This window comes from Alosa pseudoharengus, unplaced genomic scaffold, assembly GCF_046254945.1.
Source record: "Alosa pseudoharengus isolate Yale_2024_CS ecotype anadromous, Long Island Sound unplaced genomic scaffold, YU_APseudo_1.1 YU_APseudo_1.1_scf_1, whole genome shotgun sequence".
In the NCBI taxonomy this organism is placed as follows: Eukaryota; Metazoa; Chordata; class Actinopteri; order Clupeiformes; family Clupeidae; genus Alosa; species Alosa pseudoharengus.
This window is the reverse complement of record NW_027468564.1, coordinates 36138759-36165018: the sequence shown is the minus strand read 5'-3', so window position 1 is coordinate 36165018 and position 26260 is coordinate 36138759. Positions and strand designations below refer to the sequence as shown.

The 26260-nt window shown below is 40.6% G+C and overlaps 1 protein-coding gene and 2 long non-coding RNA genes across 3 annotated transcripts in view; all 3 read left to right on the top strand.

The window, feature by feature from the left end:
* LOC143127112 (NACHT, LRR and PYD domains-containing protein 12-like) overlaps positions 1-25926 on the top strand; it is a 53157-nt gene extending 27231 nt beyond the window's left edge. Inside the window, exons 8-16 of the mRNA XM_076288420.1 lie at positions 5527-5679; positions 5820-5990; positions 6796-6948; positions 7745-7915; positions 12952-13122; positions 16108-16281; positions 16497-16670; positions 23503-23549; positions 24799-25926. Coding sequence (XP_076144535.1) covers positions 5527-5679; positions 5820-5990; positions 6796-6948; positions 7745-7915; positions 12952-13122; positions 16108-16281; positions 16497-16670; positions 23503-23549; positions 24799-25394 — 1810 coding nt within the window. The 3' untranslated portion in view covers positions 25395-25926. The remainder of the gene's footprint in view (positions 1-5526; positions 5680-5819; positions 5991-6795; positions 6949-7744; positions 7916-12951; positions 13123-16107; positions 16282-16496; positions 16671-23502; positions 23550-24798) is intronic.
* On the top strand, positions 2289-4554 carry LOC143127190 (uncharacterized). The gene is made up of 3 exons (XR_012987541.1): positions 2289-2355; positions 3071-3130; positions 3715-4554. It is a non-coding gene; the product is annotated as an uncharacterized LOC143127190 (long non-coding RNA).
* Positions 9540-11372, top strand: LOC143127185 (uncharacterized). Its single transcript, XR_012987534.1, has 3 exons — positions 9540-9879; positions 10617-10676; positions 11264-11372. It is a non-coding gene; the product is annotated as an uncharacterized LOC143127185 (long non-coding RNA).
* Positions 25927-26260: the final 334 nt, after the last annotated feature.

Here is a 26260-nt window from a genome sequence, read left to right as displayed (position 1 = left end):
AACGAGACTACACACTTGTCTGTACGATCAAGTATGAAAATCATGAAATTAAATCAAATTGCATCATATTTACAGTCTATACTTCTCTGCGTTCACCTGCACACACATTACTTTAGTTTGAATTACTCGCGAACCCGTGATCGCATCGATATGGCAAGCATATCAGATGAAAGAGGAGGCACAGGGCTATCCATTGGTACCATGTTTATCGACCCTTCTGGCTTATAAAACCAGGCGAAGTGACTGCAAAATAATAACTGTCATGTACACAAACCAACGCTGCACACTCATTACTCTCGTTTGAATTACTCGCGGACCCGTGATCGCATAGATATGCCACGCATGTCAGATGAAAGAGGAGACTCGGAGCTATCATTTGATACCAAGTACATCCTTCTGGGTTATGAAACAGACAAAGTGACAGCAAAATAATAACTTCATATAGCTGGACTTACCCCACGTTTTTGTCTGTTCTTGTGGCAAAGCATGTTTATAATCCAATGCTATCATGTGTTTCTCTATGGCAAAGCATGTTCATATTCCGGTTTTGAGATCCTAGCAAATTCCTGCATGGCATCCAAATCAAGGCTCACATTGCATCCCAATTTGTTCAACAAATAAACACCTTTTTTGCCTTTACTTTGTTCATGGCAATGCAGTAAAAAGTTGAGAATTATTATGACTGCATACACACAGGCACGCAGGCTAACACGCAACCTCGGGTCAAGTCAGGTCAGATCAGTTCGTGTCACAGATATGGAGGCAGAAAGGTCATTTTTCATCACTAAATAAAAAATGGCATTTATTTCCGTAAATCACACAGCAAATATTTCTGTAAATTGCTCAGCCCCAGAGTATCCCTCCAACATGGCAATTATATTGCCCGATTCAGGACAGTCTGCCCTACACACACATGAAATGCATGTAGAGCTGTGAGCTTGCTGTGGTGAGATACATGTCGAAATATAAGAATTTTTATAATACACTTTTTATATTTTAATTATTTAAAAATAAAAATAAAATCAATGCTAGTATTAATACATGAAATGATGGCAGATCTGAATAGCCTAGACTCTCCTGAAAAAAACAATATATAATATATGTGTGTGGCACTTACAATGACCAGAATAAATCCTTATGAATAAAGGTAGTGAAAATGCCCTAAAAACAGCTTAGGGTTCTAAGGGTTAATAATCCAAATGAACGTCAAACTTTGAAATATAGTCTGAAATGAGATGTTATTATCATTGAGACAACAGGGGTATACAAAAAAATCCGATTGTAGCTTACAGCAGCCGACTATTTAGGTTAAGTTTATAACGTTGTGGACGGCCACCAAGAGTCTTCTGCCTCGCGGCTGCGCGCGCATCTAGTTTTGTTGGTAAACGGGAAACAGTTAAATGTATAGGCAGTCCAGTTGACCAATAACATGGCTGTTTGAATTTGAAATGGAGTGGGCGGATCTGTGCAGCTTTCAAGCAAAACGTGGTGTGAGCAAACATTAACATTATTTCATACAGTCTATGCTTGTAACTTTATTTGCAAGACAGATGGACTGTAGAGACCAGAAAATGCATACGTTTACGGTCCGTATAAGGTTACAGGTTCGTCCAAATTAAAGATACCATAAATTCTAGTCATGCCAGAGACGTTGGTCCTACAGAGCCAGAAGGACTCGTCATATGAGATAACAAGGACTGAAGCCAGTTGGATCTAAAGTGCCAAGTTATTCGTATCAGGTGAGTCCCAAAGCATCCCCACTAACACAAAACGTTAAGGGAACGTTCGGGAACGTTAGTGTATGGTTCCCTAAAGGGTAGTTCGAACCAAACCAAAAACTAACGGTTAGGGAACGTTACCTAAGGGTTCCTTAACGTTCCTAAACGTTAAGGGAACCAACCAACCAAAACGTTCTCCTGTGGTTGCACAGTACCTTCACACAACGTTCCCGTTTGGTTGTTATTGGTTGTTTTTGGTTGTTCTGAGTGCTGTTTTGACATGTTTATTTTAACCAGCTCCGTTTAAGTTTTTGAAGTAGGCCTAGCATATACAAGGTTTGCAGTCACTTGATATTCACTAAAAATGATTGGCCTTATGTAATCAAATTAAGATAAGGAGTAAGAGAATATATTTATTTTTAGGCTGATATCAATTTTGCTATAAACAATACTTTTGTGCTTGATTTCAGTTTTGTAACCGTATGAAGTGAAAATGCTAAAACACGAATCTATCAATAAAACAATTTTCACTTCTACATTTCACATTTCACTTGGCTCAATATAAAAGTCCAACCGTCATATGAGATAACAAGGACTGAAGCCAGTTGGATCTAAAGTGCCAAGTTATTCGTATCAGGTGAGTCCCAAAGCATATTGTTAAATGATTCTGATGTAGCTTACTCTTTATGACCTTCGGTAGCCTTTGGAGAAGTTAAATTGATGGCTTAGCAATCTTTCAAGAGTTTGTTTTTATCCTTGCTAGTACAAGCTAGCAATGCCAGATCACGTTAGCTAATTTAGCTAACGTTAACGTCATCTACGTCGACCAGATCCCTATCAAGAAGAAAACTACATTAGCCTGCTTTGTGTTTGTGGGATTATTGACAAGCGTTGGCTAGCACTAACGTTAGACAAACTATGATGGAAGAAAGTGATAACGTTCGAAGCGGGTGAATATTATGTGTGGTGTAGGCTAAGTTAACTCACAGAAAGGAGGATAGCTAGTCACACTTCACACTTCACATTCATTAGGCATGCTAATGACATTGTAGCTGTTTTTTTCTTTAATCGTGGAGACATCTTTTAAAATGAGTCTACAGTACAAATTACATGCATTTTATGAAGTAGAACGTTTTTTTCCACCATTGATATTAGAGGGGGGATTAAACCTGGTGTTCTACTGAGTTAGTGCTATGAAGCTTAGGCTACATGATTGATATTATGCCTTGGTTTATGCGATAGATTTAGTTTTTTTTAATTATTTGTGTTTGACAGAGCATTCAAGTTCATTTCATGGTAGTGTTTGTAATTTACCTAGTTTTAACTTCTGTAGCCTAACTATGTTTTTACAGGTGTTCCTGGACAGTTTTGAAACCGAGATGTCTGAATGCCTCAAATAATCAGCAGTAAAGGTAAATATTCTTTATCCAGGACCTTATCCCATTACTCTTAAAGCATAACTCAAGCCAAAATGCAACCTAGGGTCTTTTTGTGAATGTACCTGAGTCAAACTTTCGTTTGAAAGCATAATTAAGTCAGAAGCGCCACCATTAAGCTTGACTGTATTGTTGTTTCTGGGTCAAATGCCATTTTGAATGGGAGTCGTAGGGGCAGAACTATTTTGATACATGATTTTGATTCATGCATCAAAATAGTAGGCTAGTGCCCCTACGACTCCCTTTTAAAATGCCATTTGACCCGAAAACGATAATACGGTTGTATTGGAAACAAAGGAATCTAAGGTAATCAAATGCATAAAACAGAGTGGTTGCACTCATATCGGTGCCAAGGTGCACAACGCTTTAAGGAAAGACTACCTGGCCAGGTCTACCCATACCAGGATGGCAAACAGATGGTGTCAATACCTATTTGACCCATAAAAAGTAAATGTCAAATAGGTACAGATAATCTGTATTAATCTCATCATTGCCAATGGATTTCTGTGTAAAATATTGTTTATCTTGTAAAATGTTTTCCATCTTCTTTCTGTTCACAGACAACAGAGACAAATTCTCTAATACCAAGGTCAATGCATTTGACTGCTGTCCAGCCCCGGGTTGCCACCGAAAACTTTATGCATCTTGGACTAGTGTGCTAGTAAGGAAGCTAGCTACCACAGCTTTTGCCACCACATCTCAGTATTGGGAGGGAAGTTCACTCACTGCACAACTCTACCAACTGTACCTTTCCTCCTCAGCCATGATCCGTAACCACCATGGTTTTCTTTCTGGGCCAGAAGACTTTGCAAACAAATAAGCAATAAATGATCATGCATTACACATTTAGCCATGTTAGACTGTTAAGTTGTTGGCTGTAGGCTGGGTGTCCAGTAAACAATTTCAAGCTTAGAGGGCAAATTCTCTCACCTAGGGGGTAAACAACTTTTGTTTTTCATGAAATCTGCATTTTGAATTGATGGTCTACCAATGAGGCTGTAGAGTATCGCGACACAATAGTGGCAAAAAGCACTTGCGCGATGAAACATGCATTCGGGTGTATTATATTATATATTATTTCACACACGTAGATATTAAATGTGTGCGCGCAAATTCTCTCTGCGTGTGCACACTCAGAGGAAACTGCTCCCCAAGCATGGAAAAAAAATGCTGCGAGCGAGGAGGAATCTGACCAGCGCTCCAAACAGCCACTCAAAAAATCTATGCATGTGAAATAATATAATACGGCCAAATGCATGTTTTATCGTGTTACCACATCCAACTTGAAAAGATATGCTCAAGAGATCCATAACTTTCAGAAAAATGTTTTACTTTTGTTATGGATGAATATTATGTTTTGTTTTCATTCATGTCAATAAAATGTTTTTCTCATAATCAAAGTGTAATTTGTCATGTAACAGAATAGGTAGGAGAGTACTAATAGTATAATTTTAAAGCATACTAATATTATACTTAAATTGCATGCCTTTATAATGCTTAAAGTATCTTAAGACTATACTTTTATTAACATAACTGCAAACTTTCAAGGCACTTGTTGTAGTCAGGAAGTACATTTGAAGTTAATTTAAAATATTACAGAAGCATGCCAAATGAATAGAAATGAGGATGATAAGAGTGTATTCAAAATACACTACTACACTATTATTAGTTATATTGTAATGCCTTTTAAGTACATTTCCAATACACTTGGGATGTTACAAAATTGTACTGCGACTGTGTTTCGAATGCTCATAAAATATCTTTTTGTATAATGTACTTAAGAAAACTTAAAGAAAACTTAAAGTTTGAAAAAAGTTGTTCCATTTTAGCACACTAATTACACTCAAAGTATAGTCAAGTTGGTATTAAGTTGCACTTAATACATAATTCAATACACTTAATTACACTTGGATTTGACAAAAAAAGTACAAATGGTACTTAGTACACTTTCAAAAAGTATACTTTTAATATTTTTTTTTTTACCTGGGGGAAAGGACACAGTGAGACATAGAAAGGACACCAACCTGCTGGTCATAAACTCACAGGAAAGCTGTATATGCTTTAGATACTCCTGCTACTTTCACACTACCTTGTTAACCTTAAATAGACCCTAGGTTGTTTTCACTCCGGAGTTACACTTTAACAGATGTTAGCTGCGTAATGGTGTTGGGACCCATATACAGTGCTACTCTTTTACTGCCCCATTCGTAGACTTGCTGGGTGTAAACTAACAGTCCTGGACGATCATGGCCTCAGCTCTACAGTCAGAATAATATGCAGTAGTCATCAGTCTATGTTAACAAAAAATGTAGACAATAACATCATCTGATTTCACTATTTGTGGTTCACTGTTGAATCTCTATGTTTTACAGACTTGTTGGCTGTAAACTAAGAGGGAGATTTCTGGCCTTGATTCTTCAGTGGGGAAACTCCCACCTAAGAGAGCTGGACATCAGTAAGAGTGAGGTTCAGGACTGTGAAGGAGAACTGCTCCATCAATCACTGAATCAAGACTGTAAAGTGAGGTATGTATTTTGCACAGTGCACACAGACTGGGGCATGCTGTTGGATCTAAAAACTGTCCATCTTCATTGGCATTTCATGTTTGGAAATGTAAGGAGTGTGTAGGACATGTTGCTTATAATGTTTTCCTCTCTCACTGTAGACTCATCAGCTGTAAACTCAAAGACAGATCCTCTGAGGTTGTGGTCTCAGTTCTGCAGTCATATATTTCTCAACTGAGTGAGTTGGACATGAGTGGCTGTGATCTGCAAACATCAGAAGAAAAACAGCTCTCTGGTCTTAGAAACTCAAAATGCCAACTGGAGAAACTGAGGTTAGTAATAATCTGAAAGACACAGAGTTCACAGAGGTCTTATCTACACAGTCAAGTTCAAGATTAAGTTTATTTGTCATTTCAGCCATATTTGTTAAACATCTACAGTGGAGCGGAAATGTTTCTCAGGACCAGTGTGCATTTACAATTAGTTAAAAGATAAAGTAAAACGAAACAGTTTTAAAAAGCAGTTATTAAGAAAAGACAAGTGCAACACTAATAAAGTACAATCAAGTGCTTGAGTTCAGATGATGTGAAATATACAGAATAATGAGCATAATAAATTAATACACTGAATGGTTTTAAATCGGTACCTACGTATACAACTTGTGTGCCAGTTACAAAGACTTTTACAATCGTATCTGGCCTGTGGGAAGAAGCTTTTGGCAGCTTCTGACTGTTGTGTTTCTGAAGCAATATCTCCTGCCAGACAGCAAGATAATAAACAGTACATGTGATGGGTGAGAGGAGTCTCTTATAATGCAGAGTGCTTTCTTTCTGGACCTGCACCAACTCCACACTTTGGACATACAGTAGATTTGAGGACTGCCACTGTTCTTGGATGCTTGACTCAAGATATGAGTTTGAGAAGCACTGGGCTTTTATTGTCAATTTTGATGTGAGAGGAACTGGTCCCAGACCTGTCTGTTAGTATAATACTCCCTGCTGATGTGTCCCATATAGAGCACTGTTAACTGTAGAGTGTATTAACTAGACACTAACAACATTAGTTTTTGGACTATTGATATTTCCTTCCTGATTCCACTATTTGTGATTTTATGTGACATGGTTTATGTTCTTACAGACTTGTTGGCTGTAAACTAAAAGGACGATTTCTGGCCTTGACTCTTCAGTGGGCAAACTCCCACCTAAGAGAGCTGGACATCAGTGACAGTGAGCTTCAGGACTGTGGAGGAGAACTGCTCCATCAACCACTGAATCAAGACTGTAAAGTGAGGTATGTATTTTGCACAGTGCACACAGACTGGGGCATGCTGTTGGATTTAAAAACTGTCCATCTTCATCGGCATTTCATGTTTGGGAATGTAAGGAGTGTATAAGACATGTAGGCCTGTCACGATAACAAATTTTACTGGATGATAAATTGTCTCAGAAATTATTGCGATAAGCGATAATATTGTCGTTCTGAGAATTTTCCTCGGGAAGAGGAAGACGGCCCACTTGTTGTGTTTTTTTTTCCCCAACTGGGAAAACTGCAGCGGATGATTGTGTTTTAGATGCATATGCATGTTTGTTGTGTTGCCGCTTTTAATTGCGACTGTTTTCCAACAAATGCGACACACCGACTCGCACACGTGCAGTGGTTCACCACGGGCATTCGGTTTAAATCCGAAATGCTCCCACACTGCAGCTGTCGTGTTAGGCTTAGAAACCAATTCCATCTTTTTTGTCTCGAACTCGCAACTAGCTTTCTCTCTGCCTAGTGCCTACCGGATACTTCTCACGCGGCTCTTTAGCTGCACTCTGTGGTAGGCTACGCCAGTAGTCCTGCCTCCCCACACACCATGCGACTGATAAGTGATTGACATGAGGGTTCACTCATCGTTACTCTAAGGACCCGAGAGAGAGAGGGAGAGAGAGAGACGAGGAAAACAAACAAGCATGCAAATGGCATTTATCGCGGCCAGAAAAATTATCGAGCTAATTTTAATTATCATGCGATTAATTGATTTATTGAATATCGCGACAGGCCTAAAGACATGTAGCTTATAGTGTTTCCTCTCTCACTGTAGACTCATCAGCTGTAGACTCAAACACAGCTCCTCTAAGGTTGTGGTCTCAGTTCTGCAGTCATATATTTCTCAACTGAGTGAGTTGGACATGAGTGGCTGTGATCTGCAAACATCAGAAAAGAAGCTGCTCTCTGGTTTTAGAAACCCAAACTGCCACCTGGAGAAACTGAGGTCAGGAAAACTCTGAAAGGGTTCACAGAGGTCTTATCTACACATTCAAACTTTGGGCATAGACGAGTTTTGAGAAACATTTGCTCTGATTGTTGTGCCTGGGTTGATGATGGGGAGTTGACCCCAGATCAGTTCACTGCTCCCTGCTAGTGTGACCATCCACGTATAGAGCTACACACAGTTACACTACATCCACACAGGGAGCTGGGACACTGAGGTTGGGATAATTAGTGGGAGTCCATTTGCAGGGAAGCTTTACAAGACCTAAGCTGTATTATTTCATTTTACACAGTTTATCTGAAGGTGATATTACATCTATAATATGAATCATAAAACTAGGCAGTCCCAGGTAAAAAAGTAGTATACTTTAGTGTGTTAGAAATATGATTAAAGTACATGAAGTATAAAGCAAGTATGCTTACACGTTTTGTACTTTATGTAAAGTATGTTTAATGTGTACTTTTAGAAAGTGTACTGCAAAGTAGATGTTATTAAGTTCAACTTCAGTGTACTAAAATTAAATATACTTATTGTGCAATATTCAAAGTGTTTTTGTAATGTACTTTTTAAAAGTGTACTTTGTTGTTAGTGTATTTTAAATGGTAAAGGAGTTTATTTAGTTTAAGAGTATTAAATTGCTAATACTTAGAGTTGTAATATAGTGTATTTATGGAAAGTATATTTTTTGGTAGGCCTAATACATTTTTTGTATAGTTTCATAGTCATAGTATTAAGTTCAACTTTAGTGTACTAAAATTAAATATACTTATTGTGCAATATTCAAAGTGTTTTTGTAATGTAGTTTTTAAAAGTGTACTTTGTTGTTAGTGTATTTTAAATTGTAAAGAAGTTTATTTAGTTTAAGTGTATTAAATTGCTAATACTTAGAGTTGTAATATAGTGTACTTATGGAAAGTATATTTTTTTGGTAGGCCTAATACATTGTTTGTATAGTTTCATAGTCATCTCACCTCTACTAATGTGTGTAGCTTTTAGGCCTGATATGTCAGCCGCATGGATGGCAATGTGCAATAACCTAGCCTACTGTAGAGACATACGATCTATCAGTTTTGGTCATCAAATAATATTTTTTCTTTTGTTGATTTTGTATCTTAGTAAGGTAGTAGCCTATACGTTTGTGATGTAGTAGAGGTTGTGAGAGGATGAATGTGGCATTTTGTTAAATTTATACATGGATTTCTATGGAACGTCACGAAAACATGCGTGCGCAACCAAGAGGCAGAAAGCACCACAGAACAGCATAGAGCAATGCAAAAGAGCAAAAGAATAAAATGAGTTTTTGTGCTGAAAACTGCACAAATTCGAAATCACGATGGCTAGAGAATGTTAAATATGTTCAATATCCCTAACGGAATGCATGTCTTCGCCAAAAATGACAAAATACGATGTTATATTAATAATCCAAATGAACGTCAAACTTTGAAATATAGTCTGAAATGAGATGTTATTATCATTGAGACAACAGGGGTATACAAAAAAATCCGATTGTAGCTTACAGCAGCCGACTATTTAGGTTAAGTTTATAACGTTGTGGACGGCCACCAAGTCTTCTGCCTCGCGGCTGCGCGCGCATCTAGTTTTGTTGGTAAACGGGAAACAGTTAAATGTATAGGCAGTCCAGTTGACCAATAACATGGCTGTTTGAATTTGAAATGGAGTGGGCGGATCTGTGCAGCTTTCAAGCAAAACGTGGTGTGAGCAAACATTAACGTTATTTCATACAGTCTATGCTTGTAACTTTATTTGCAAGACAGATGGACTGTAGAGACCAGAAAATGCATACGTTTACGGTCCGTATAAGGTTACAGGTTCGTCCAAATTAAAGATACCATAAATTCTAGTCATGCCAGAGACGTTGGTCCTACAGAGCCAGAAGGACTCGTCATATGAGATAACAAGGACTGAAGCCAGTTGGATCTAAAGTGCCAAGTTATTCGTATCAGGTGAGTCCCAAAGCATATTGTTAAATGATTCTGATGTAGCTTACTCTTTATGACCTTCGGTAGCCTTTGGAGAAGTTAAATTGATGGCTTAGCAATCTTTCAAGAGTTTGTTTTTATCCTTGCTAGTACAAGCTAGCAATGCCAGATCACGTTAGCTAATTTAGCTAACGTTAACGTCATCTACGTCGACCAGATCCCTATCAAGAAGAAAACTACATTAGCCTGCTTTGTGTTTGTGGGATTATTGACAAGCGTTGGCTAGCACTAACGTTAGACAAACTATGATGGAAGAAAGTGTGTTCTTTATTAAGCAACGTTTGCCTAAAGTTCACCAATGTTCTTTAATATTATGTGTGGTGTAGGCTAAGTTAACTCACAGAAAGGAGGATAGCTAGTCACACTTCACATTCATTAGGCATGCTAATGACATTGTAGCTGTTTTTTTTCTTTAATCGTGGAGACATCTTTTAAAATGAGTCTACAGTACAAATTACATGCATTTTATGAAGTAGAACGTTTTTTTCCACCATTGATATTAGAGGGGGGATTAAACCTGGTGTTCTACTGAGTTAGTGCTATGAAGCTTAGGCTACATGATTGATATTATGCCTTGGTTTATGCGATAGATTTAGTTTTTTTTTAATTATTTGTGTTTGACAGAGCATTCAAGTTCATTTCATGGTAGTGTTTGTAATTTACCTAGTTTTAACTTCTGTAGCCTAACTATGTTTTTACAGGTGTTCCTGGACAGTTTTGAAACCGAGATGTCTGAATGCCTCAAATAATCAGCAGTAAAGGTAAATATTCTTCATCCAGGACCTTATCCCATTACTCTTAAAGCATAACTCAAGCCAAAATGCAACCTAGGGTCTTTTTGTGAATGTACCTGAGTCAAACTTTCGTTTGAAAGCATAATTAAGTCAGAAGCGCCACCATTAAGCTTGACTGTATTGTTGTTTCTGGGTCAAATGCCATTTTGAATGGGAGTCGTAGGGGCAGAACTATTTTGATACATGATGATTTTGATTCATGCATCAAAATAGTAGGCTAGTGCCCCTATGACTCCCTTTTAAAATGCCATTTGACCCGAAAACGATAATACGGTTGTATTGGAAACAAAGGAATCTAAGGTAATCAAATGCATAAAACAGGGTGGTTGCACTCATATCGGTGCCAAGGTGCACAACGCTTTAAGGAAAGACTACCTGGCCAGGTCTACCCATACCAGGATGGCAAACAGATGGTGTCAATACCTATTTGACCCATAAAAAGTAAATGTCAAATAGGTACAGATAATCTGTATTAATCTCATCATTGCCAATGGATTTCTGTGTAAAATATTGTTTATCTTGTAAAATGTTTTCCATCTTCTTTCTGTTCACAGACAACAGAGACAAATTCTCTAATACCAAGGTCAATGCATTTGACTGCTGTCCAGCCCCGGGTTGCCACCGAAAACTTTATGCATCTTGGACTAGTGTGCTAGTAAGGAAGCTAGCTACCACAGCTTTTGCCACCACAATTTAGTATTGGGAGGGAAGTTCACTCACTGCACAACTCTACCAGCTGTACCTTTCCTCCTCAGCCATGATCCGTAACCACCATGGTTTTCTTTCTGGGCCAGAAGACTTTGCAAACAAATAAGCAATAAATGATCATGCATTACACATTTAGCCATGTTAGACTGTTAAGTTGTTGGCTGTAGGCTGGGTGTCCAGTAAACAATTTCAAGCTTAGAGGGCAAATTCTCTCACCTAGGGGGTAAACAACTTTTGTTTTTCATGAAATCTGCATTTTGAATTGATGGTCTACCAATGAGGCTGTAGAGTATCGCGACACAATAGTGGCAAAAAGCACTTGCGCGATGAAACATGCATTCGGGTGTATTATATTATATATTATTTCACACACGTAGATATTAAATGTGTGCGCGCAAATTCTCTCTGCGTGTGCGCACTCAGAGGAAACTGCTCCCCAAGCATGGAAAAAAAATGCTGCGAGCGAGGAGGAATCTGACCAGCGCTCCAAACAGCCACTCAAAAAATCTATGCATGTGAAATAATATAATACGGCAAAATGCATGTTTTATCGCGTTACCACATCCAACTTGAAAAGATATGCTCAAGAGATCCATAACTTTCAGAAAAATGTTTTACTTTTGTTATGGATGAATATTATGTTTTGTTTTCATTCATGTCAATAAAATGTTTTTCTCATAATCAAAGTGTAATTTGTCATGTAACAGAATAGGTAGGAGAGTACTAATAGTATAATTTTAAAGCATACTAATATTATACTTAAATTGCATGCCTTTATAATGCTTAAAGTATCTTAAGACTATACTTTTATTAACATAACTGCAAACTTTCAAGGCACTTATTGTAGTCAGGAAGTACATTTGAAGTTAATTTAAAATATTACAGAAGCATGCCAAATGAATAGAAATGAGGATGATAAGAGTGTATTCAAAATACACTACTACACTATTATTAGTTATATTGTAATGCCTTTTAAGTACATTTCCAATACACTTGGGATGTTACAAAATTGTACTGCGACTGTGTTTCGAATGCTCATAAAATATCTTTTTGTATAATGTACTTAAGAAAACTTAAAGTTTGAAAAAAGTTGTTCCATTTTAGCACACTAATTACACTCAAAGTATAGTCAAGTTGGTATTAAGTTGCACTTAATACATAATTCAATACACTTAATTACACTTGGATTTGACGAAAAAAGTAAAAATGGTACTTAGTACACTTTCAAAAAGTATACTTTTAATATTTTTTTTTTTACCTGGGGTGACACAGCACATTGCTACAAATTCAACATGACCCATTTCGAGAAGATGCTGTCAGGCTACAAAGTCTGTAATTGCTGCAGGAGGCGTATTCTGTGATGAAAACTAATTTACAGCACAACTCCATCCTTACAAGCAGAAACTTTTATTTTTGTCATTGTCCTCTATTCTATCTCTATGAATAATGTTTATAATAATGATAAGAATATGAATGTATTCATGCCACCATTCTGTTTTCTGACATCTGTCTCTTGCCCTCTCACTCTATGCAGACTTGCTGGTTGTAAGCTAACAGAGGAATCCTGTAAGGCTGTAGCCTCTGCTTTGCAGTCCTCCATCTCCCTAAAGGAACTGGACCTGAGTGTCAATGACCTGAAGGATTCTGGAGTTCAGCTTCTCTCTGCAGGACTCAGTAGCCCTCACTGTAAACTGACATCTCTAAGGTTTGTGTGCACATATATTGTGGCACTGTTGGCTGCCTGTCTGTAAATCTTTGGAATAAATCATGAGCTGCAGTCTCTGTTAAAACAGACTGAGTCAGTGCCAGCTTTTGAAAACAAGCTGTGAAATGATGGCATCAGTGCTGCAAGGGACACCTTCCCAGCTTTGACCTGCAGGATGCAGTTTTAGATCAAGTAAATTGTCACGTTGATATTAACAGAATAACAATAAATCCAGAGGTGAGTACTTAAAACTACATGCTTTAACAAGGCAACAGGGCCAGCTGGCATGTCTGCTTTTCTTATTAAAACATTTGTAGAGGAACTCCCAACAGCCTGGCATCCACTCTTTCAGCTCTCTATAGATTCTCACTGTGATGTGGCAGCTCATAGGCGCGTCCTAATGGCGGCCGCTATGAGCTTTCATCTGCATACCGTTTGAACTCACTCATGCTGATAACTTCACTCCTGTCCTTCATTATTACATGTACTCATTGTTCATTCCCCACGCTGTGTATTGTTAGTGTGTGTAGAAACGGATGGGTGCACATATACTGAAAACTGCACCAAACATTTCATTCATTCATTCATTCGTTCATTCATTCCACATGAAACTGTTTATTTAAAATGTCCGTACATGGCAACAACATCAGACAGGTAACATCTTACAAATATCTAGGGGGCCACTTTGATAAAGATCTTAACTGGCACACACATGTGGCAAATGTTTGGACAAAAATCCTCCAGCGTCTCCATTTCCTGTGGAGACTGAGAGTGTTTGGGATTTGTGAGAGCATCATGTTCATTTTTATAGAGCCACCATAGAGTCCATCTTGGGCTATGGCATCACCAGCTGGTTTGGAAATCTTACAGTTAAGTTCAAGGCCCAACTACATAATCTGGTCAAAACAGCTGGACAAATGATGGAGTCCCTGCTCCCCTCACTCTCCAAGACATCTTTGAGCTCCACTCTACAGCAGGCTGACCGAATTCTATCTGACCCCTCCCATGTGCTGTACCAAGAATATGAGCTCATGAACACAGGAAGGAGGTACAGGGTCCCTTTCTGTTTAGCACAATCACTACAAACATTCCTCTGTCCCCCTGTCAGTCAAACTGGTTACTGGGCAACGTGGGCAGAACAGTAGGAAGGCCCAAAATCAATACTAAGTGCTGAGTAGGGGGCTGTGTATGGGGGCTGAACTGAGTGGAGATGTGCTGAGGCTGTGGGGTATGGATGTGCTGTGTGTGACTGGAGAGTACAGAGAGAGAGAGTGAGTGTCTACTTTGGGACTGTGCTTAATGGGACTGGGTGGGAGAGAGTGAGTGTCTACTTTGGGACTGCTTAATGGGACTGGGTGGGAGAGAGTGAGTGTCTACTTTGGGACTGTGCTTAACGGGACTGGGTGGGAGAGAGTGAGTGTCTACTTTGGGACTGTGCTTAATGGGACTGGGTGGGAGAGAGTGAGTGTCTACTTTGGGACTGTGCTTAATGGGACTGGGTGGGAGAGAGTGAGTGTCTTCTTTGGGACTGTGCTTAATGGGACTGGGTGGGAGAGAGTGCTATTTATGGACGATTTATTGGGCTTTTAAGACGATGTGAGTGTCATGTATGGCATGACGGATGGCTGTGAATGTGTGTCCTTTTTGTATTTCATATTTGTATTTACTCTATGTATAACTTATGTGCTATGTCCTGTGATGTGTTGTGTATTGAGAGTCAAGATTCAATACTTTATTGCCATACAACTCAGTGCAAGTTGCTAGGGATTTGTTTCAGTGTGCTCATGACCGGACATCACCAAAGACACAAAAAAGACATAGAGCATATAAATACATATACGGTGTCCCACACAGGATCACCCTTGACACAGGCAGATAAACAGGGCACACTGCTCCCAACATACCTGGATGACAGTCCAGGAGGCTAGAGTGACAGATGTCAGGTTAAAGTGACATGGTGTATAGGGATGCAGAGTGCAAATCCACAAGCTTTACAATCAATAGATCAATAATACTAGTATGAGTAGCATAAAACATATAGAAGAGTATTGTAAAAACAGTGTAAAGAGATGTGCAAATTATACAGGCTCGTTAGGAGAACCTTTTTTCATGAGGTAGTGGTTTAGGGATGGAGAGCTGCTTAGACATTTAATGGCTCTGCAGTATGTGCTGTTGAGAAAGCGGGAGGTTTTGGCCTTAAAAGCTCTCAACCTTCTCCCAGACAGGAGGGTGGTGAAAAGGGAGTTGGCAGGGTGAGTCTCATCTTGAAGGATCTTTAGGCCTTTCCGGTGGATACAGGCCTTGTAGATCTCACAAATGGGGGAGAGTTTGCAGCCAATGATCTTTGAGGCCGTGTATTGACTCTCCTGTCCAGCTGCAACCTCTGCTGGACAGTAGAGTTGCCATACCAGACAGTAACAGAAAAGGTGAGGACACTCTCGATGGTGACTCGGCAGAACTGCAACATTCCCTTACAGTCCACCCCAGATTTCCTCAACTGCCGAAGGAAAAAAAGCCTCTGGTGGGCTTGTTTGGTTTTTGTGGCTGTGGCAGCTTACCCCAGAACTGCAACATTCCCTTATTACCCCTTACCCAAAACAAATGTCTCCCTTGGGAGACCTAATAAAGTCACCTTGACCTTGATGCAAGCATTTCAGAATAGTGGAAAAGATAAGTTAATTAGATACATTTAGACTAGTCAGGAATTATTTGCCTTTAGTTAAGTTAACCCCTAGGAACATGAATAACTCCTGCTGCCCACATGACACTACAAGACCACCACCACAACAAAAACAACAACAAGTTGTTTGCATGGCTGCAGAGAGTGTAATGTAGTGTTTCTCCAGTCCATGTCCCTGCTGTGTACATAATGTGAGTGCTGTGCCTGTGTCCATGCTCATGAGATACAGTGACCTCATGGTGCTGAAGGATGGCCTGAAAATGTCCAGTGTTCAAAGACTGACCTTCTACTCTCATTTGAAACAGGCTCAATCTGTGCCACCTCTCTAAAGCAAGCTGTGAAATGATGGCATCCGTGCTGCAAAGGACACCTTCCCACTTGAGAGAACTGGACATGAGTGACAATGACCTGCAGGATGAAGGAGTGGAGCTACTCTGTGTGGGACTAAGAGATCCACAATGCAAACTGGAGACACTGAGGTCAGTAATTAGGAATGTTATGTAATATACTATTTTACCCACCATATAGTAAAAAACGCCAGTGTGCCTGTGTGTAATATCAAATTGTACATCTGTGAATATTGTTAATAATGATCTGCACTTAATGGTGACAATGGTCTGCACTTAATGGTGACATGTTAAATGGTGACATTTTAAGGATTTTCAGTCAAACTGAAGAGCATCTCTTGTTTCAGACTGTCTGGTTGTCTCATCACACATGAGGGCTGTTCTCTCTTGTCCTCTGCCCTCAAATCAAACGCCTCCTACCTGAAACAGCTGGATCTCCTCTACAATCACCCAGGAGACTCAGGTGTCAGAGAGCTCACAGACAGACTGAATGATCCCAGCTGTAAACTAGAGACGTTGAGGTGAGCTGTATAACATCTTAGTTGATTTCTAGTGGAGCTGTTCATCCATCTGTGTCCTGGGTTGGAGAGCTTTCTGTGTGGAGACTGGATATTCTGTCACATTTCTAGATGATTCCCTCCCACATATTAAACTGGGGATGTTGTGGCCCTTTAAGTACTGCAGGTAAAAGGCAATCCCCCACTTACAAACTCATGAGGCTTGTGAACAGTTTGCACTTTATTTAGAGCAAGTTTTAGAATTCATAACACAAGATGGGCAACCATGTCTGCCTAGGCTACAGAAGATGATTAGGCACAGCTTGCACAGTGACCCACTGATGGGTGAAGGAGAACCAAGCTTTGAACAATTAGTAGGTAATAAAGAGATACATAAATCATTTAAATACATTAATAATGTCCACAGCACAGGGGGCAATAAAGACCACTTACATGCCGTAAGGGCTGAGCTACACCAGGCGCGTAACTGAAGCATTTCGTTCGAGTAGCGTCTGCTGCAACAATTAAGTATAAGTGTACTGTATATACTCTTTTGAGTTCCTACAGTGGGCAGTGCTTCGACTTGGCCAGCTTCACTTGCGGTCCGCGCGTGGGATCACGCGGTGTCACGCGACTTTAATTTGTATTTTCCCAGTGAGACGCTGCAACAACCCAAACAACCGGTAGATGGCTCAAGTGAGTAGGGTGTCTCGTAAAAAGAAATGGAGCCTGGAAAACCCTACACAGACTTCACTACAGACTTTAGCAGACTGGTTTAGAAATAATTTAATAGCCAGAAATATGCCTGCCCTGCCCTAATAAAGAAATATTTGGTTAACTGCGAGTGAATCCCGTTTGCAGCTGTAGAAGAAACGCAGGACAAATTAAACATTCTGGTTTTCTCCGAGTGCAACGATGATAGACAGACATCTTTTGGACAAAATATAGAGCGTATTAACCTCCATTGCTCAGCCAAATGCCTTCCTGTTACGTCCTGTTATCACGGAGTTACAGGCGATAAACGAATTTTGATGGTCACAAGTTTACTTCATTAGCGGTTTATTTTTTTGATTATTAAAGTGTTTCATTTAAATGTTTGACTTCGTGCTTATTCAGAGCATTTAGTGCTCTTCCCAATCCCAGACGTTCACATTGCATGTTTGTTTGTAATGGATGCAACCGCGAGATACGCTTGTCATAGGCGCCGATACCGTGGGTGCTCCGTCTCTCGGGCACCCACTGAAAACATCGAGCACCCACGTGTGCCAGCTTACAGTCCCGGCTAAATTTATATTAATTTAAAATCAAACATCGCAGTTTATGTTAAATTCAGCATCTCTCATAATGTGATTGGATATGTTGCTGTCAATTCCCTATACTAACCACCAATGAGAGCGTCTCTCGTATGAAAATTCCTGCACTTCCCATCTGAAGAATTAACGCAAGGCTTGTCGGGTCTTCAGCCCCGAATGTTTAAAATGTATATAGCCCTGAATATCATTTTAAAAGTAATAAGTAAGTCTGACAAAGCTTATTGTTTTGTGACACAGCTAAACACTGGTACCTCATACAACGTCTATAACATAGCCTAGGTGGTCGCAACTCACAAAAGTAAAGCAGATAGAAAGAACTCACGCAAATCTAGCCTACAACACGCAGACAGCTTCATGCGCAGGGGAGAGAGCGCGCGCGCAGGTGCTTTATGGTTTTTGGCTTCTGATGGTATCTTGCTAATTCACTGAACTGCATTAGGTGACACAAATGGTATTGCCTTTATCTTATAACTCCTTGTCTGAGCGACTACCAGGCCTATGGTAAGATGTCAGATGTTCCCTGACAAATACATTCGAAAATTAAGAATGTTTATTGACTTGAAAAATACAATATTTTTTGCAAACTCCCTTCATTCAACCCTTGAAGACATCGCGGTCTGGTGCAGTGTTGCGGGGGTTTGGTCACAAGCGGCCTGCGGTTGCCCGATATTTTAATCAACCCGACCGCAACTCATATTAATTAGGACAAAATCATACCCGACCAGCGATACGACCCGCTTATTTACAAAATGTGTGCTTTTGGTTATAGCCTGCATGCAGTGTGACAGTAGGCCATTTCTGTAAAACAAACTAATTTATTTGCGAAACTTTATGCAGTAGAACTACACGCAGTAGGCATGCAGGACATAATGTTTGCGCAGGAGAGAGAATGAGAATAAGAGCGCAAGCACGCACGCAACCACCAAGGATTAGAACACTATAGGATACGATTTGAAGGCCATGGACATACATCTTTCTTTCGAAAACAGAAATGGTGAGGCAAGGTATAGGCAAGACTGAGATACATTGCTGGTCAAAACGTTAGCGTAAGAACTGGTTTATAATGCTGAATGAAGCACAAAGCACATTTACTAAAGCACATCCACTGTTTAAAGTCACAAACACGAACGAACTAAGGTAACTTTTATGCATGCGCTAAACCTACATACCGGTAGATTTATTCCTCCAGGCTGCCCGTTTTGGCTGTCATACTTTTAAATGGCTTCGCAAGAAGTAGGCCAGACCATAACTTGTACTACTGTCATATTCTTTAAGAACTTTCCCCAATATTTCCCATAGCCTATATCGCTTTTCCTGAAGGGGTGTCTTTATTATTTTAACTCGCGTCTTCAACTTCTTTACTGTTGACTTTACTGTATTGATGCTTTACTGTATTGATGCAAATTTCGGGCAGACTGCGCAACACTGTGCGCTATGTAGACCGTTTCTCGTACCATTTAATTTCTCAGAATTTAGGTCTACTAGGCCTACAATAATGTCATCATCAAATACATCTTTTATTTTTAGTTGATCAACCACAAAGAGCATAGGCCTACTGTGCACAGTGCACTGACGACTGTAGCAGCCCAAGCCAGTTGTTGTAGATGAGAGGCAACCCCTTGTTTCAGATAGCCTGGACAACATGTTACCTGGGTGTTGCCTACGTTATTAATTAATGGTAGCCTACAATAGTTAATTGATTCGCGTAACATATTAGTTGGCTCAAAGAGTAGGGAATCAGGATGGAGAGAGTCACGCGTGTGTTGCTTTTGCGGGATCGAATCCAGTTTAATGCTAGTTTTCAAAACATATTTTTTTACATGTCTTTTGTCCGAGTGGCTGTAATGTAGCCGAGTGCTCATGGCGTATATGAAAAGCGACTTCAAACCGCCTAAAACAACTTGTTTGTGAATGTCTGACAACTGCTGCAGCGCATGCACGCACAAGGAAACCAGTAGGTGGAGAAACCAGAAGGCACATAACACCGGAACGATTTTAAGGCTATTTCGCATAGGCTACTCAATGGTGCTATTTCACACGCATTATAGCGACCCCCACTCACCGGGGTTAGGTGGAAGGTGTTAATAGACGATTGGTGTAGCCTACAGTGGACTAGGGCTGTCAAAATTGCTCAAAAATGATGTTCGAATATCCCCTCTAAAATAAACACATGTATTCGAATATATTGGAATATCCAGGCTATATTAATTGCGCATTATGTCAGTGACGCGCATCATGTCATCTGTTTTTAACTTTTTGTATGGTTATTGCTTGACAGGGGGGGATCCCAAGCAGCTTTCAGCCATAAGGCATTTCATAATTCCCCCGACACTGATATTCAAAATGTTGAAACTATTTCGGCATAGCATAAGCAGTTTAATTAAATGTAATGTTAGTTGTAAACAAACGGGCTATTTGGTGAGGCTTGGCCTTGTTAATTCGGCCCTGCCCCCAACGAACGCAACTTTCCACCTCTGAGACAGCTTAAAAGAAGTCTAGAGGACTCCTAACTCACTGACCTACTTGCTGTAGGCTGCGCAAACCACAGGCCTTTTTTTGGGCAAGCCTGCATTGTTAATGCATTAAACATTGTTTGCTGGTAACCAGCCACAAATAGCCTACAGATTCTTGCGTGCGTACATTCTCTATTCTCTCCAAAATGTGCCCGTTCTATAGGCTGGCCAAGTGCATAATTCTGCGGCATAAAGCAGATGTATTTGTTTATTGTACAGAAAAAAAAAAAATAACCTGTCAAGCAGTCAATTGACTAGATTGCAGTCAATAAGTAGGGCAAATTACGAAACCAAAACGTGGGTCATAGTTGTCTAAGCCTCTGCTGTGAGGCCAAACCCATGAACAAAGACGCATTGATATCTGCAATAGAGTTTAATGTCGGGGCTGTGTATGGGAGGGTTCCCGCAAACTTCAGAATGCTGAGAGGACTTGGGCTATTTTATTTCTTTGTTCCAACTTCCAAGTGGCCTAGGCTACGTTAGTCATGAATAAATGATGTCAAATGTTACTCATTCTTGACAAAAGGCGAAAGAGCTGCGTGCGTGCGGACATTTTAATAATGTCGGGCTGTAAACTGGTTCGGGCTTTTAAAAAGCTGTCAGTCTCGGGCTCGGTCAGGGCTCGGGCTGATTTCTGTGGGGCTCGGGTCTTGTCGGGCCTAAATTTAAAGGCCGATTATAGCTCTACTTCACTGAGCAACAGTGGGTGGAGACCTTTAGATTCACAAGTCAGGGTTTGAAGAATTATGACGAATGATAGACCTGGCTGTTGCCCCGAGTACTCGTTGTCGGATGCCTATCCCAACAAACAAGCCATCGCATCTATCTATCCATAAATTGCAGGAATGTCTGTCTGTCTGTCTGCGTGTCGTTGGTCCGTTCGATTTCAAACTTGGCAGGTGTCTTGCTACTGGCATGAGTAGTGTCTTGCTACTGGCATGAGTAAGTGCAGTGCATAGTTTGACATTGTTTGGATAAGAAAAGCTAAATATATCGTTATATATCGGTAAAAGAAACACACGTTGGCTTTCTCCGCTCTACCATAGCCACCCTCTCAGAATTGCGCGCAGGACCAGAGAGAGGATAAGCGGAGATTTGGCTGCACCAAATCACGGTTAAAATGCAAGATATTTGATTATCATCTCTGATCTCAACAATAAAGACTTCCTGTATGTTTACTTGCATAAAATGATTACGCGGATTTTGCAACAACAGGCCAACAAACACGGGTATGTAGTTCTATTCAAAATTACATGAAAAGTATGTTCAATAAACTGATGCTTTGAATAGCCCAGGCTACATTGGACGTGAGACTTTGAATAAACAAACTACATTTCCGACTGCAAGGTCCCAAATTGAAACAAGCGATGGGCTAATGGTCCCGAATTTAACGTTTCAGAAGACGTGCCACACAGCTAGACAACAAGTGGCAGACAGAGAAACGTCACTTATGCTACCAAACACTGCTTTTGAGTCACATCGTTGCAAATGTCAAACGATCACAAAATGGCTTGTCTTCACTATCAGGAAAGTTATGCAATAAGCTAGGCCTATAGCCTTAACTCAAAACATTTGTTATTCCATTCCGATCTGTAGAAATCACATGCAGTCATGCCTAAATCCTTCTTAGGCTACTGCACATTAATTATAGGCTAATATATTATGATATTCAGTATACATTATTGAATGCTTAGCTGGAATTATGTTTTTCCCTATCATCCTATTGTTAAAGCAGGCATACCGGGCATGTATCGGGCAACAGGTTTTCTACAGGAATGGCATGTTTGAACGGGCACTGCACTAGTTGTATAAACTTGCGATGTGTGCCAGTTGAGTTGTTGGCGAAAACGTTAGCGTCAGCAAAACAGCTGTGCACCGATGCGTGTATTCAGTTTTATTCTATGGAAACAAGCAAGAGAACACATCAAGTTGCCTAATGTTATAGGGAAGCGCCAGAGATTGCTGAGATTCTCTGAAGGTTACGTCACAAGATGCGAATAAACCGTTTCCATCAACTTTATTCGCATTATACCTTATGCGCATCTAAAGTTAATCCACCCCCCTCTAGCGAATCAAATATCTCTACTGGCTCAATTATCACACCACTGTTTTGATTTGCGTAGTTGCGTTAACCCAACACTGACACTAATGTAGACAGCAAATTTCGATTTCGATTTTCGTTACCAGTGTAGTCAAGCCTTAAGACATACCCAAGTAGCCTAAATCGAAGTAATGTTTAATTATGCATGATTTATTTTGTTATTGAATTCGTAGGCTGGGATTACTCTCGGCAAGTCTCCTGCTTGTTCAGAAGGGGGGCGGCAGGCAGAGCGATGTACAGTGGCAGAGCGACGCACAGTGGCTGAAAGTGGTACTAAAGCTTCACGCAGCTTCACGGCCTCGTAATGCGCGAATGAAGTGGTCCTTTGAAATCGATGCCCACTGTACTGCTCAGGGTTCGAACCGGCAACCCTCCGGTTACAAGTCTGAAGCGCTAACTAGTAGGCCACGGCTGCCCCGATATAATGATAAGAGTTGTGTGAGTGAGTTGAGATGTGTTGATAAGAAAATGGAAGTCTGGAAGTGTGTGTGTGTGTGTGAGTGTGAGAGAGAGAGAGCATGTTTTTTTGTTTTTGTGTGTGTGTTTGTGGTGTAGAAAAACTTGAAGTGTGTATCTTTTATTCATTTATTTGCATTTATGCATTTATTCAGGGAGTTGATATTTCTGGAGAAATCTGAGTTTGAGTGTTTGTGTAGGAAATATAAGAAGTAACGGCAGTGTTGCCCTCTGACGATCAGTCGGGACGGGTTCTATTTGAGTCTGTGCTTTGGATAAATACACACTAACACACTAAATCCCTCCCTAAGTCATTTTACTTTTACTTTGCTTTACATAGAAGCTGCGCTTGAGAAATATCCTGCTTGATATAGAGACTCTGCAGTATATTACTGTCTCAATTCATGATAAACACGTCATACTAAACTCAGTGTTGTGTCAAAACTGTATTTTCTTCTCTCATCCTTCTAAAGGTATGACCATAGAGGAGAGTGCAGGATTAAACCTGGACTGAGAAAATGTGAGTGATTTTACTTTTCCTGAAAAAAGCCATACACATGATGCATTACATTGTGTGTGTGTGTGTGTGTGTGTGTACGTGCATGTGAACATGTGTGTGTATGTGTGTGTGTTTATGGATGTGTATGTGTGTTTGTATAAAAGTCAGAGATATACATGTAGACACACCCAAACCCCACCCACACATTTATATGATTTACATGGAAGCATTAAGTTGTGTGTACATTGGCAAGCAGGTAAATACACATAAGTCACAGCAAGTAAAAGACACACACAAACACACACGTTCACACAACTTCTTTGTCTCACACACACGCACACATACATTCACACAACCTCTTTGTCTCACACACACTCAAACAAACACAAACACACACGTTCATACAACTTCTTTGTCTCACACACACGTTCACACAACCTCTTTGTCTCAGACACACACACACACAGACACACAAACACACACCAAACACATATACACACGCACTAAACACGCACAGACACAAACACAGACACACACAACCACACAAACACACACAGCCACACAAACACACACACACCAAACACACACAGACACACAAACACACACAAACACACACACCAAACACACACACACACACAAGCACCAAACACACACAGACACAAACGCACTTAACAAACACAGACACACCAAACATGTGTACACACACACACACACAGACCAAACACACACACACACACACACACCAAACATACAAACAGACAGACACACACACACACACCTAACACATACAGACACACACACACAGACACACAGACACACACACACACACACACACACATACACAGACACACACACACACACACACAGAGACACAACAAACACACACACACAGAGACACAACAAACACACACAGTGACACACACGCAAACACACACACAGACACACACACAGCAAACACACACACACACTAAGACACACACTCCACATACACACACACACGCACCAAACACAAACACACACACACAGCATACACACACACACATACACATCAAACATACACACACACACTAAGACACACACATCACATACACACACACACACACACACACACAGCAAACACATACACATACACACACCAAACATACACACACACACACACTATAATCAGCAAATCAGTGTGTGTATGTGTGTGTGTGTTGTTAACATGTCCTTTCCTACCCCATGTTCTGATGAGGATGTTCTCTTCTCTCTCCTCTCCTCTTGTGTGCAGATGCCTGTGAGCTCACACTGGACCCAAACACAGCACACAGACATCTCTCTCTCTCTGAGGGGAACAGAAAGGTGACATGGGGGAGTCAGCAGCAGCTGTGTCCTGACCACCCAGAGAGATTTGACTCCTACGCTCAGGTGCTGTGTAGAGATGGTCTGTCTGGACACCACCCAGAGAGATGTGGCAGTCTGGGTCAGAGTCTAGTCAGCACGGGTCAGTTTGGACGCTGCTACTGGGAGGCTGAGTGGAGTGGTCATGAGGTTTATATAGCAGTGGCCTATAAAAGCATGGAGAGGAAAGGGGAGGGGGCGAGCAGCGTGTTTGGAGGTAATGCCAAGTCCTGGAGACTGCAGTGCTCTGGTAGCAGTTACTATGCCCAGCACAATAATAAGAGTACTGCCATACCTGCCCCCTCCTCCCGCTCCAGCAGAGTAGGAGTGTACCTGGACTGGCCAGCAGGCACTCTGTCCTTCTACAGCGTCTCCTCTAACACACTCACCCACCTGCACACGTTCCACTCCACATTCACTGAGCCCCTCTATCCTGGGTTTTATGTGTATTCTGGCTCCTCAGTGTGCCTGTGCCAGATCACATGACCTCCTAATCCTGCAGGAGAGGAGAGTCACACACTCCTGTTAACACACCCCTGTGTGTGTGTGTGTGTGGGAGTATATTGTTTATGTGTGTGTGTTTCTCTCTCTCTCTCTCTCTCTCTCTGTGTGTGTTTAGTATGTGTGTGTGTTTGTATGTTTTTGTGAGTGTGTGTGCGCGCGTGCGTGTGTGTTTCTTCCCTTCCTTCTGTGTTATCAATTTCTATTTAAGTAGCCAAACTATACCAAACACGTCAGATATCAGATGCTGTTGAATTTTTTACAATTTGAACTTGAACCTCGTATATTGTATGTGTTCTGAAGATTAAAAGATGAACATACAGTGAGAGTGGACGGGTTTTCTCAGGGCTGGGAGTGTTAATCCACCGTTATTTTATATATTCTGATACAGTATGCTTGACAGTGAGAGGGAGGGAAGGGGAGTTCTTTTATTTTAATAATAAATTAAATATGTAATTGGTTAATTGGATAAAATGTCTTTGATTTGATATGTGTATATAAAAAAGGGGAACAGAATGTAATTCATAGGAAAATGAAATACAAATAAAGAAAGAAATTAAATAAAAATGGTGTGTGTAGGTGTGTCTGTGTGTGTATGTGCGTGCGCACGTGTGCGTGTAGCATCATGTTTAGTTCTAAACTCTTAACCTTCACCTAAACCTGTGGGCATCCAGGTGGGGGTGGAATGGTTGAATAGTGATCTCCTACATCCACGGAGGAGGAGGTGCCCTTGACCACCCAACCCCCGAATGCATCCGGGCTGCCCACTGCTCCGGGTATGTGTGTGTGTGCTGCCCACTGCTCCAGGTGTGTGTGTGTGTGTGTGTGTGTTAGATAAACTAAGTCCAGAT